Below are 14,572 nucleotides of genomic sequence, written 5' to 3'. Positions count from 1 at the left end.
AATAATCTATAAAATTACTTATCTCTGCTCTCCTTCACTGACAAGTTCAGTGTCACAGTGTTTGAAGGGGAGAAGGCGGGTCAGCGTGGGGTTGGACACAGTTGGCAAGGCATTACAGCAACCCGCTTGGAGGCAGGTTGGGCTCGCTTTGGCTCTACTCCGGAGAAGCTCCATCTCAGGCAGGAATCGGGACAGCTTGGCATGTTAAAAGTAGTAATGGAAATGCAAATCAGGGAGAGAGATTATGCATATATGAGTCTATACATTGTTTTATAGACTTAGTACATTGTTTAGGAAAATATTGCATATTATGCCTTGAAGTGTTTGACATCTGAAAGCTAATCCCTAATTAATGTATTCCAGTGCAATTCAAGTCTGTGGCGCTATCATAAATCATCATGCGGACTTAAAAGAACCACACAAATGAGTTGAGGGTTTCTGCTTGTGAGCCACTTAAAAGGATTATGTGAAAATAACAAGTGTTTCCTCAGGAGGCAGAGACAAGTGACTTACACACAGGTGGTTCTTAATGCAATGATGACAACTGTATTATCAGCTCTGTTGGTCATTTCACCGTTGTGTGAGATGAACTTAATTCAGGAAAAAGGTTTATAAATCTCTTTTCAGGTGAATGTTGAGAAATGGTTTCTCATAACTCGCTTTACCCAAGCAAGATCCAGCGGTCCAAAGAAGATTGCTGCCTTCAAAATAACGCAGCTGAAGCTCAAGGCTCCCAGAAAAATGGTGCTCTAGAAATCGGTAGCACTTGAAGCACAACTGAGCTCTCAGTGTTGCTGAGAAAATATCTCTCTAACATCACAAAGTGTAAAACACTGGACTGCTTCAAGGACTTCTATCTAAAACAAAGCCTTAAAAATCTTTTTCACTTAATATTTTTTGTTTTTTTGTGTTTTTTGTCAGGACACGTCAGGTTATTATTTAATTTACTGACATCTTTGTTCATTTAACAAATACAACAATTCAATCACAGTCTCAATGAATTCAGCGCATTATCTCCAAGATACTTTCTGTAGTGCAGGACCTTCACTGTCCGCTTTCACTTTTCACTATGATGAAAGAAAAAATCTTTCTTTGCACTTCTAATTGTTGGTGTTCTGTGGTCATCTGTTTTAGTCATAGATGGAGAACAGTTTTCATTTTGGGTTTGAGAGAGTTTGAGGGATGTTGACAAAATGGTTATTTGCATGTGGTATGTGTATGATTTTTCATCCACTTCTTTGTGTTTGTGCAAATGACAGACCGCACTGCCAACAATGCACACATTTATGAAATTTAAAGTGGTTTGTACACTGTATTTGTCATAATTTTAAGGTATTTAAATAAAGAAATACGGAAGAATACACTCAGTGTATCATATGAATCTTTCTCAGTAGAATCTCAGTATTTTTTAATGAGTTTTCATCACCTTGAATCAGTCAAACTGCTACCATGGAAACTGAAGAGAGTCACCAAGGTTGTGATGCACATGTGAGAAACACATGTACTGTATGTTCTCGACTGTCCCCTGCTCCTGAACGCCATGAGCTCCATGGTGACAGAAAAGTCTTTGTACTTTGTGTTCTTATCCTTTTGAAAGAAGACTGATTTCGTCTTGACAAGAAAATCAATGTATGTATATACAGTATATGTTATGTAGAGAATGTAGAGATATTTCTCCTCTTGTGTATTTTCAACAGGTATTTCTAGGAAACTTCAGCATTTTGCACAGATAACAAACATTTCTTTATGAATAATACATTTCATTGTGCATTTTACATTGCATTTGTTAAATTACTGAATAATTTTGACTCAAAATAGAAATCTCAGTGTGATTACAATGTGACTAAAAAGGATCAAATTTTTCTCTAAAAATGCCACTCAATACCAAAGGAAGGACCGTTTTTTGGTAAATGTTTCCACAATGGTTTATCACAGATTTTTTTCTTTACAGGTCAACTATTGATGATCAGTTTTATATTACTAAAATGAATGACAAGTTGTGCTAATATCACAGCAATCAGTATATTTAGTGCCAAATCTCACTTGTTGGGCAAGTACAAGAAGTTGACAAAGTGTTCAGTATCAGGTTAACGTTTCATTTCAACTGGCAGTAAATGGTTGCAGCTCCACCCCGTTGGTATGCTGCACCTCCATTTCTCTCTTTGGAGACAGTGAGCAGTCAGGGTCTGGTTGAATCAAATGATGGAAACGCTGAAAAAAATAGAAATAATTAATATTTGAAATACGGAACAAAACCTCTCACATCATTTTAAGGTGATAGCATGTGTGTTAATTGTATTGTTGTATACAGATAAGGCCCTAATTAAATAATCTATCAATAATACTGGATGATGGCAGTAAGAGCGCCCATATTGACACAAGCTGAGGAGATCAAAGCTTGCACTCAACATTATACTTTTGAGAGTTTGACTCCTAATCTTAAACACTGCCGACCAGTAAAGATACAGTTTGCATCCATGTCTGTCCATGCAGTGAAGGCTTTGAAGGAATTTAACATGAAACTTACCACTATGTTGTCCTGAAACTTTGAGGGAATTTAATAAAAGGCATTAAGTGTATTTTTTGGCAAAGTGGATGTTATCACTATACGTGTGATTCCAGTGAATAATTTCTTGTGAGAAGCATCCTGTCTTTACTTAGAGACAGAGGGGTACAGAGGACTGATAGAGAGCTCAACATTATGATCTTATAGTGAGGTTGACCTTTGACCTTTTGGAAATAAAATGTCATCACTTAATCATTTTATTTTATCAGAAACTGCTGTTGAGTCATGGCCAAAAATGTGTTAGTGAGGTCACTGTGACCTTGAAAAGCAGGTACTGTATCAAATTAAAATAATATGACCTATGGCTAAATAATATCCACAAAGAGATATGAACGAACAGTACAGATATGAACAGTATAGAGGCATTTTATGTTTTTTTTTTTGTTGTTGTTGTTGTTTTGTTTTTATCAGTTGCTTTTTTACATTTGAAAACTGGTCACGGTTCACTTTGACTGTTTGGGAGATTCTGCTACACTGTTATCTGTGAAACTCCAACAGTGTTTTATGGACTAAAAACCCCGAACCCCAAACTTCAATCATCATGAAGGTGAGTAGAGAGAATGACTTAACTTTTGGCAGATTTTTTTAGGGTGAAATATATCTTTTATAAAAGAGACAGGGGAGTATAACACAAGTCAAATAGGTTTAACAAGTGGAACACATGAGTCCTGGAGCAGGTTTTAAAACAGGTTTACCCAAAATTAAAACTCTTGAAAACTCTTTGAGCACTACTTGCATACCATTTTACAACTGGAAAGTCTTCATCAAGTAAAAGTGTATGTGAGAGTATACAGGTATTAAGATAAAATGTGCATAGTAAAATAGTAATCATTATTCTCTGATTATGATCTCTGATTATATTCTCATGAAAGTATAATGATGAATATTACATTTCAATTCTGCCATATTCTGCCAATAAATCCCATAAATGTTACACATTGGACCTTTAAATGAATTCCTTTTACATTATACATGATGTAGTTTCCTGAACTAAATATTACAGTCAATTATACAGTTGTCCCACCTGTCTCAGACTCCCAGTCCCAGTTCCCAGCTTATACAGCGCCCATCCCGGCACCATCAGGATGGAGGAGAGGGCCAGAACCCAGCCCAGCACATGTGCCCAGGTCGGGTAGACGTACCAGCGATTATAGGTCAGAGGCTGGTACCAAATTAAAGAACATATGAAAGCGGTCTGAGGAAACAATAAGAAGAGAGATTCAAGAGTTGTCCAGACATTTCAGCAGAAAGATTTCATCTAATGTTAAATTTCAAAGTTTACAATGATATACTCAGGTGTAAATGGAGATTCTATGTGGATGAAATGTAATGAAAGTCTGACTCACCAGTGAGACCAGCGGAGTGAGGTAAAGCCAGCAGATTTTAAAGAATGAGTTGGCGGACACACCCGTCATGTCCTTTATGATGGCATACAACTGATCTGACCCTTTATAGGAGATGAGATGGGATGAACAGTACATACTAACCAGATCAGACTACCAGCTTTTTGAATGACTAATTTAAAGGTACACTATGTAAGAAATGGCAGCAGGAGATGCCGGTGGTGAAAAGCACAACGGAACCAGACTCAGCATAGAGCCAGACTGAGAATGAACACAGGCTCTGAGACCAACAGAGGCCAGAAAATACAGTAGCAAGATGCTTTACAGTGGCAATGAACAGGACTCTGACTCCAGGGAAGACGAAGACACAGCACGTGGGGACAGGAGAGGTGTCGCTAGCTGGTTAGCATGCTAACTTCAATATGTGAGCAGTACAATACATATACGTCTTTGACATAAAGTCAAAACGGTTATTTCTTCACAATCTGTTGAGGATTTAAATGATAGAATTCTTACATATTCCACACAAAGGAGAACTTGACTCATTGTTACACATAAAGGTCAGTTTAGTTGTATGTCGCTCTGGAGGAGAAATGTACAATCCAGTGTTTTTGGAACGTGACCTTAAAAGTTAAGATATCGCAGCCTGTTACTTTGATTTTGATCTTTCTTTTTAAATCTGTCCTTTGTGATTCTTCAAACTTCATAGAGGTCCACTACTAAATTACTGGAATGCCCCTTTAAAAATACCTACCAAATAGCCATCCCAGTGACAGGGATTCAAACACACAGAGGAAGAGGATGCAGGCTCCGTTACAAGCATAGTAGTCAAGCAACTGGAACATATACATCCCTCCCTGGAGACAACAGTAGAGACATTTAATTGACACATATTTCTTTATTTATTTTACTTTATTTGTAAACCTCAGTGTATGGATGCTTGTTTTTTGAATTGTTCCAATATATCAACATATACACTGTAATAAGTTAAATTATGAGCTGAAAGTATCATGTTATGATGATAAAACAAAGTCATAATGCAAAAATTGTTAGATATTGGCAACAATACACTGCCATATTGGATTAATACAAAACAAATGTACATATAACACTGAATACTGACCTCAGTAATCATGACAAGCTGCGAGAAGAAGCATACAAGACAGAAGAGGAGGAGGAGAAGTTCCCGTCGGCCTGCCCTGCGCATTATTGTTGGAAACATATCCACGATGGACGTAATCACCACCTCCATGGCAACAAACTGTACAGAGAATGGACGAGACACAATGAGTACATTTCCAAATGTAAATATGTCCTTCCAGAGAGAGTCTGTGGTATCTTACTTGTGTATCCAAACCCAAGAGAAGGAGCATGACAAAGAAACAGATGGACCACATTTGGGGCAGAGGCATCATGGCTACAGCTTGAGGGTACGCAATGAACGCCAAGCCTGGACCTGGAAACACCAACATCAGAATAATGCAAGACTCACCACCTTCTACTATCTACTATCTGTCTTTTTTAAGCCAATTTAGCATCAATAACTATGTAAATATACAACCACATGGTGATGCAGTGGAAATTACAAAGGAGTTTCAATTACACCAGGAAAGAACAAGAGAAGAGATGAGAACACAAGTGTACAACAGAGCACTGAAGATCACCTCACAAGTGAGTCTCAGTGTCAGATTAAGAAAATAATGTTTTTATTTGTAGTTTCTGGTGGGGAAGATAAAAATCCAGCATGGGACAAAAGAGGCTTTCACTTACAGTATAACAGTTATTCCAGCCCAGAATAGAAATTTCTACGTTGATATCAAAGAAGCAAGTAGTTCAACTTCTTTCCTTCATCTTCAACGGCATATCATGGTCATTTTATGATTGATTACAGTAAATATATTAGAGAATTTTTTCTTTAACCTCACAGTGTGTCAGCACACTGTTGTGTGTTGTTGTGATGCTCTGTAACAGGAAGACGAGGCTGTCCCTCTCTGAAATGACTACGTACCTGACTCAGCCACTTCTTCAATAGGAACACCGTACTCCTGAGCCATGAATCCCAGCACAGAGAAGACTGCAAACCCAGCTACCACGCTGGTGCCACTGTTCAGTAAACACAGCCACAGACAGTCTCTACAAAACATAAAAACATGTGCATATCCGATCAGTTCATAGCAGGTAGTTGACTATTTTTATACATCCATGTGTCTGTCTGTCCATCCGTCTGCCCCACTCTTGCCAAGAGGATATCTAAGCAATGCCATGAGGGAATCTCCTCAAATTTGGCACAAAAATCCACTTGGATTCGAGGATGAACTCCAAAAAAGTTGTGAGTCAAAGGTCAAAGTGTGACCTTGCAAAACATGTTTTTGGACATAACTCAAGAATTAATAACTATATTGCTATATATACTATATATTTGAATTGATGACACTGAAGAATCGATGCAGTAATTTTGATATAATTTCACACAGTTGTAAAATGGGATATAACGATAAAACTATTTTACCGAAAGGTCAAAATTCATCTCCACTATGACATCAAAATGTCCTGGAAATACGCTACTTTTACAATTTAGGAATGATCTGAGTGATTCCATATTTCACACATATGTTGACAGAGATGACAATGAGTAAACAGTAACTAGCACAGTATGGCCTTTCAGTGTCAGTGTTGTCCGTTCTGCCTTTCACTTTCTACCTCAGTCTGAATTTTGAGTGTCATCAGAATAACATGACTGCAATAAGTTATTGGAGTGCGCCGAGCTAATCATGATCTTATGAGTGACTTAGTTTCACCTACAGCTCATAAAGGGGCAATGGCAGACTGAGGGGCGGGGGCAAAAATATATGAGCACCAGCATGCAGAAATTCATGATGCACTTGTTCACACAATAACAAATACTTACTTATAACAGTTGTTGTTGTACTTGTTGTAACTGCCTAGCACAATTAAGGAGCCCACACCCACACTGTATGAGAAGAAGATCTGAGCCCCGGCCTCCATCCAAACCTGTCCAAACAAAACAACCATGAGTACCTCTGTCCACCTGAACACTACACTGTTAATTATTGTCAAACTCCTACCTGAGGGTCTGTGAGTCGGGAGGGTTCAGGCAGAAGATAAAACACCACTCCTTGCAGAGCTCCAGGAAGAGAGAGTCCACGGATCAAAAGAACAAGCAACATCACATATGGGAAGGTAGCAGTGAAATACACCACCTGAAAAACAAGAAGACTATTTAGGTTTTTACACATTTACTCTAGACACATTAACTACAGTTTTAGGACTTATATGAATACCTTTCCTGTAGACTTGACTCCTTTCCAAATACAAAAGTAGCAGGTGATCCATACAAAGATTAGGCACAACAGCACCTCCCACCTGATGCTGCCTATCTCCTCAATCCCCCCTGTGATAGCCAGCACTCGTCGTCTAGAAGGAAAAAAGACACACAAAAATGTTTAATTGAGACTCCATGGGGCCAATTTTAAGTTTGTTAATCTATGTAAACATACTCCCAAAATTCTGTGGCAGCGGAGGATCTGTCAGACTGGTTGGTCCATTCAAGGGTGTTATTTCTTGTTGAAAAGTCTAAACAGGCCTCTGAAACAAAAATGAAAAAGTGAGGCGTGGGGGTGCTGTAACATTCTGGATTTTGTCATGTTGTTTCCTGTTTTATTTTGTAATGCTACTGTAGTGGCATAATTTTTGGCATAATTTTCAACATGATGCCCATCCAGTACAGAGTCCTCTTAATATATAAAAGAACACTCCATTCTGAAGTAGAGTACTGTTGAGTGATTCACAAGATAATGTTAATGAAAAGATCAAACCACAACATTAATCATTGTCACCCAATGAATTTGAAGGTACTTTCCAGCACCTGGTACTCACCACACAGACTAAAATTTAATACACAAATATGTTTGATTGTAAGCCAAAATGTTCAAAGTGGGAGGAGGCTCCTAGAGCCTCCTAAACAGTATAATAATAGGGTGTTTGTACCTCTTTTTTCAGTCTAACCCCGGGTTTGGCTCATGCTTGCTGATTTTTCTACCTAGAGAAGTCAATAAACTTTGTGTGGCAGAACTTGTTGCTCTTCCAGTGATTTTTCCAGACTTTGCTTGATTCTTCTTTTTGATGGTTTTGAACTTTGAAAATATACAAGTGATAACAGTGTTTTTTTATTAAGGTTTTTAGGGTGTTGTGGCTTTAAGCCCAGACCTTACTGGCCTATTTTTCTGAGTCTTTTTGTCACAACACTACCTCTTGTGTCATTTCAGTTTCCTGTGTTTTCCCGCCTCTCATCAACCACACCTGAGGCCACTTACTCACCTGCCCCTGATTACCCTCCTTACCATCCCTGTGTATATATACTCCCACCAGCTCCACGTGTCTTTGCTAGATTGTCTTTGTTCTCACTGACTTTACTTCTAGCTTTCACTTTGTTAGGCTCCCTGGACTGTTTGGACTTTGCCCATTTATTGGATTGTAGGATTGGCCTATTCCGTGTCTGTTTTGTTTGCCTATTTGGACTCAAGTAAAGACGGTGATTTTTGTTTGAACCTCACTCTGCCTCCTGTGTTTTTCTCTGCACCTGAGTCTAAGCCTTCCAAAGTTGTTACATGCTATCCTAATGAAAGATCCAGCTGCATTATAAGGAATCTCAAGCCACATTAGGGAGAAAAAGTCAGGATATCTTGGCCTCTGTTGCTCCAATTTTTACCATTTGACCAAGTTCATCAACTGTATGGAAAAAAATCACTGGAGAGGATCATGCATTTGATGTATGTGTTGATGGGGCCAGTAGTGTGCAAGATTAACCAGACACACACACACACACACACACACACACACACACACACACACACACACACACACACACACACACACACACACACACACACACACAAATATGTAATTAAATCAGTTACACTCTATTGAGTATTCTCTTCTAGTTGACATAACATTCACCAGTTCACCTAAGTTGATATATGCTTCATAGCATCAGTCCATCATGCAAATGTTCGAACTCTGTTGTGCTGTAACACATATGACAGTATACATTTTACCTGTATTCCAGTAGTTGTTGCAGGAGGCCCAGGGCAGCGTCGAACTGAAGGAAAACACCAGGTAGAGCAGAGCCCAGGATAGAATAATGATGTAGGTCATACAGCTGTAGAGGATGATCAGCTGTCCTCCATAGCCGATACCTGCGGGGCCAAATATGGTACTTTCTGTTCTAGACAAACATAAAAACCTGTCCTCCACCATTTATCCAGTTTCCAAACCACTTACTAGATAATTAAAAAGCAAAGTAAGAAGTAAACATTTCATTAATCTTATTTATAATGACAACACACAATGATTAACATTTCTCTAAACGTTCCAGTGTTAGCCAGCTGGATAGTTTTGAACTGTTGTCTTTTAGCAAGATGTTTTGAAACATAAAATTCTAAAATTCACAGAACAAAGGCAACAGGACACCATAAAGAGCACAGGCCATGCAGAGAGACAGGAAACAGCAGAATGTTAAAACAACACAGCAACAACACTGTTTTGACACGAACAGTCATGCACACAATACAAGCAAACAAGCAACTTTTTGACAGACAGATCGTACTTTGAAGTGTGACTTCCTGACATTAATGTGTTTGGAGCTAATTAAGTAAAAACATCAACAATCATTTTTATTATTATTTATTAAATTCAATTTTCAAAAATCTCTATTGTAGAAGAGTTTTTTAAAAGGATCCAAATCTATGCATCCTATACTGAGATGATTTTTATTCCATACATGCTCCTATTTGTCAAAACCTGGTGCTCACACACAAGTCCACCACAGGTAGTTCAGTAGTAAGACTTCCCACATACTTTTCAGTGTTCAGTAACACAACTTAAATATTTCCTACTGCCCGTTGAAACATTAATTTATTTTTAAACCTTGCTGGAATATGATTAACTTCTTCATTTCCTCGGTGTGTGTCGGTGTGCAGTCTGTCTAAAACATCCTCGCTGATGTAAACTGTCAGAGTGACACTGATGTAAATGATCCTGCTGCTTTAATACAAAAACATGAATATTGTGCACCATTTTGTCACTATATAGACTGAGCTGAATAAAGGTGAGGATCCAAATCTATGCATCCTATACTGAGATGATTTTTATTCCATACATGCTCCTCTTTGTCAAAACCTGGTGCTCACACACAAGTCCACCACAGGTAGTTCAGTAGTAAGACTTCCCACATACTTTCCAGTGTTCAGTAACACAACTTCAATAATTATCATTTAATTATTAATTCATTTTTAAACCTCCTTGGAATATGATTAACCAGAGCATGTTGATATTACTGTCACTGTCTACCTTGATCTGACATGACAGAGCTCTGATATTGAAGAAGATGGACGGCCTTAATTGGGAATTGAGAATGGCTGAGCAACAAACATTAAACTTGGTGTATAACTGGAAATGATGTGCAAAGAAATATGAGACCAAACGACCAGATGGTGGCGCGTAATAAAAGCACAGAAAATGCAATTTTGGAAAGGCCACCTCCCACTTAAGTCTGAGTGACACACTAGAGTCCAGCTTAATCTACTCAACAAAAAAGCCTCTTCTCCCATAAATGTTTTCTTTTTGAATGTTTTGGAAAACACGTTTTTGACACCTGCTTCTTAACCTTCGATTTGATTGCTACCAAATTGGCTGTGAATCTTTACTTGACCAAGCTTATCAAACGCTGTATAAAGCTGAAGGCTTAGCAGGAAATTTGCACCATAAGTGTTAAAATCATGTTCCTCAGAATCCAGTGGACAGAATTTGACTATTTGTAGTATGCAACTCTGGGGGAAAGTATTAACCCAAGATGGTGCGTGTGGGTACAGTCCCATATTTTCCCCATAACTCAAGATTAAAGCAGGCCTGATTAAAGTCACCGCAGACATCCTGCACTATCGCCTGAACATATAGAGTTTTGGTCAAATCTGATTTTAAAAAAAGAGACAAATGGTGGAACTTTAAGTGTATAATTACTGAAACTCAGCAGGCTTTGTAATGAAACAAGTGTGTATCACACCTTCTTCAAACAGAATTAAACTACATGGAGAGACTTTGCTCACTTTTTTAAAATCTGAAACCCACTCATTGCTGCTAGAACCTTAAAAGTTTGCCACTCAGTTACAGAGGGGGGTAATATTATTACCTTACATGTTCTCCCTGATTATCACAATGAAACACTAAACTTCTGTAGCTGAAGTTTTACCTTCTGCCAGTGGGCATATCTTCCTCCAGCAGGTGATGCTGCCCTCCTGGGTGAACTGGCCTGCAGTTGTCTCCAGCAGGAACAGGGGTACGCCACAGGTCACCACAAATACCAGATATGGCACCAGGAATGCTCCTGAATTCACAAAGTATACAACAGTACATCTCTGCACCACAGATTTTGGTAACTTGTAATTCGTATGTAGTGAGTATTTGCTTACCCCCTCCGTTTCTGTAGCAAAGGTAAGGAAACCTCCATACGTTGCCCAAGCCGACAACATTTCCCGCCACCGCTAGGAGAAATTCCACCTTACTGCCCCATTGTCCTCTTTCCTCCACCTTTATTTCCTTGTCTTTTCTTGCACATTTTTTACTCAACATATCCAGAAGCTCAGTATGAGTCCAATTTTCCTCTTCACCTGTCTAATACACTGTGTGTCCAGGTTGTCTCTGCCTTTATATTCATCACTAATTCTGTGTCATGTAATGAACAGCTGACATACCAGTTAATCAGTTCTGAATGGAAATTATCACCAGGCTGTCTACCTATTGACAAGCAACTGTTTGTGAGGTAAAGTCCCAACACAGTTGGTACATACCTACCTCTATTTATACTTAAAAAAAAAAAAAAAGAAGAAGAAATTCCCTCTCTCAACCCCTCCTCCCCTTGGGGGGTTGGTGTGTCTTCCTCAAGCTCAGGCACACACACACACACACACACACACACACACACACACACACACACACACACACACACGCACACGTGTTTACAGGACATATCAGGACATAATGTGAAAAATGTGAACGTGCCTTTCCCAAGGTCCTAGTGGCTTGGGAATCAAAATGTTTCTTACCCATGCTTCCAGGAATAAGTCCATCTGTTGAGATTTTGGCTACGGCTATATTTTGGTCAAATCTGATTTTAATACTACTTGCGAGGACATTGTCAGGTTTATGTGACTTATGAGCGCCATATCATTACACACTGATATTTCATGTTTGGGTGAACTGCCAAACCCTTGGATACACACAAAATCTTCAAGTATATATGAGTTATGAAGACCAGTCATGCTCACCAGTAAGGTAACATCTGACAGAAATGCCAGATAGTCACATGTTAATACAACACAGTAAAACTGAGCTGTGTAGAGAATTAACCTTCTATTGAAGATTACAGCTTCTATGAAATAGCATATTCAGCTAACCTGTCTGAATAAATTCTGAATTTACGTCCCATTTACATTAATTCAAGTTACTATATTGAAACTTGTTACATTTAGCTCCCATTCCAATCAATTTCCTAATAGTTCAAAAACCAGATTCAACAACTTATAGGTAAGAACAACGTAATGCTGAAAACGTAGGAAAGAACTGTGGAAGTATCAATATTCTTAAGTACATATCATCTTAAACCTCATTTTCTGAAAGAAATTGCAGCAGGTACTGTGAATAAAACCAGGAGAGTGGGGTGTTTAAAAAAAAAAACATGCTCATTTAACATTTGGCAGCACTGAGCAACTTATCACAATCGTTTACAAAAGGCAATGCTATGCTAATGCTATGATTTTGTTGTAAATGTAGTATTTGATGGCAACCCAGTTCTTCCAGAGCTACCAGCTCTGCTTGGAGGCAGACGCCACAGTCCCTTTTAACCTGGTACTTTCCATCTTGTTATGAAATGAAAAATGCCGCTCAACAGCCTTCACTTCGTCATCTGTCCACTTGCTTCTCACCTTCCCAGCTGTCATAAATGGAAACAAAAAAAAATCTCTTTAGAATGTAACAATGGTTCCGCTAATGGGAAAAATGCAAGATAGGATAGAGAATATTCTAGTTAATAATGTGAATACAAAATACTTATTAACCTTGCTTTCCATTGGAGCACATTGAGGTTACTTGGGATATACCCACTTGAAACGCTGTGTTCTGCTGAGAACCTAAAAGGATAAAATAGAATATGTATTGTGATTAAAGCACGCATTTACATACTGCCACAACTCAGAAGAATGAACTTTTCTTTTCATCACAAGTAAGTTCACTTCAAACATTTTGTATTTGGGTGCATTTTATATTTTACCATTTCTTGGTTGAGTGTTGCTGATGTTTTTGTTGTCCTGTGTGGTTGAGGGAGAGGTACCCACCATGTTGTCCAGGGTGAGTGAGTCAAGTGCATGGCTTGTGTCCCTGTAAGTCTCAGTTCTTGAGCCTCTGAAAAGTAACAGTGAAATATGAGGGTTAATGCAATAGGTTTGTTTGCATTGTCAGTGTCAGGCAGTATGTAATTCTACATTAGGTATGAATATTTTACATATAAACAAAATCTACTATAAATTCATGAATGTAGAACTACTCATCACAATGTAATTGTTTAAAATCAGATAGAGGATCATCATCATCGTGCTATTGTGCTATAGCGCTTCTGCATCCAACTTCCACAGGACAGATTCTCACTATCCCTGGTGTTCAGTTTCTGCTGCCAAATCTTAATATATAAGCCTTTTCCTTTCTGTTGCAACTTTGTCTTTCAACCATGGTGCATGAACTGGAAACAATAAGTGACTGAGAGAAATTCAGCTAAATTTGTAGGCCCATGGATGTTCTGCGTTGTTTTTGCTTGGATTTGCTTTGATCAGAATCAAAGTCATCTGCCTCTCTCTCTCAAATACCCTTTTCTTAGCCTCATCATAATGTTCCTCACAATGAGCATGATGCCGCTTTAGATTTTGCAGATGAAGGCTTCCTCTTAACTATTCAAATCAAGAATCAAATGTAAAGAACGTTAGTCTTGCTTGAGATTCTACAATATTTCCTCGGATAGTAAATATCTCCAGTCAAAGAACATGAAATATTTGAATGAAGAAGAAGAAGAAGAAGAAAGCTGTCTTACCTGTTCTGCAGATGGTGTTTGGTGGAAGGGAACACCTCCAGTGGTCTGTCTGTCCTTAAATTAAATGACAGAGATTCAATGTTTGTTTGTAATTACAAAGTACTGTAACTGGAAATTATGAAGCAATTCATTATATTGTACATGAAAATTATAGTGGTTAAGAAATGAAAAACACTGCATTATAATTGACCTAACACTAATGACGAATTAACATACATGTCACACACTTCGTGTCATCTCATATTGAGATAAAATCATGAGAAATTTAGGACTTTAGTGCAAATAAATCAGTCCACTCTGTCCATCATAATAACCTTTGCTGAGATGAAAGGCTGCACTGAGTTTGCATGCAGGGCACACAGACCTTAGTGAACACAATTCACAGGACGATCTGGGTTCATTATGCCAGACTCTGTAGAACCTGTTAACAATCTACAGTATCTGCTAACCAACAATATGAGGACAGTGTGACACTCTACAGACGTTGGGTCAGACCATACGAGGACGTCA

General features: G+C 38.4%; 1 protein-coding gene across 1 annotated transcript; it reads right to left on the bottom strand.

Moving 5' to 3' along the window:
• Positions 1-2,006: 2,006 nt before the first annotated feature.
• LOC146328253 (sodium- and chloride-dependent GABA transporter 2-like) lies at positions 2,007-11,580 on the bottom strand. Its single transcript, XM_084717152.1, has 14 exons — positions 11,397-11,580; positions 11,177-11,311; positions 8,985-9,125; positions 7,428-7,515; positions 7,212-7,344; positions 6,996-7,130; positions 6,818-6,921; positions 5,918-6,042; positions 5,253-5,365; positions 5,033-5,170; positions 4,664-4,766; positions 3,913-4,013; positions 3,591-3,761; positions 2,007-2,211 (listed from the first exon to the last, which is right to left on the bottom strand). Exons 1-14 carry the CDS (start codon positions 11,554-11,556, stop codon positions 2,101-2,103), a joined length of 1,758 nt encoding a protein of 585 aa, XP_084573278.1. The 5' UTR covers positions 11,557-11,580; the 3' UTR covers positions 2,007-2,100.
• Positions 11,581-14,572: the final 2,992 nt, after the last annotated feature.

The sequence above is a fragment of the Lutjanus erythropterus genome, chromosome 4 (genome assembly GCF_056507025.1).
Source record: "Lutjanus erythropterus isolate fLutEry1 chromosome 4, fLutEry1.hap2, whole genome shotgun sequence".
NCBI classification, from domain to species: domain Eukaryota; kingdom Metazoa; phylum Chordata; class Actinopteri; order Lutjaniformes; family Lutjanidae; genus Lutjanus; species Lutjanus erythropterus.
Note: the sequence above shows the minus strand (reverse complement) of the source record. Positions and strands in the feature narration are given on the sequence as shown.

Excerpts from the sequence above, each read along its gene's own strand:
- LOC146328253 (XM_084717152.1), bottom strand. The coding sequence starts at position 11,556 with ATGTTGAGTAAAAAATGTGCAAGAAAAGACAAGGAAATAAAGGTGGAG. Across the intron at positions 6,922-6,995 it reads CCCGACTCACAGACCCTCAG|GTTTGGATGGAGGCCGGGGC; the intron begins GTAGGAGTTTGA and ends TTGTTTGGACAG. Across the intron at positions 6,043-6,817 it reads TACAACAACAACTGTTATAA|AGACTGTCTGTGGCTGTGTT; the intron begins GTAAGTATTTGT and ends TATGTTTTGTAG.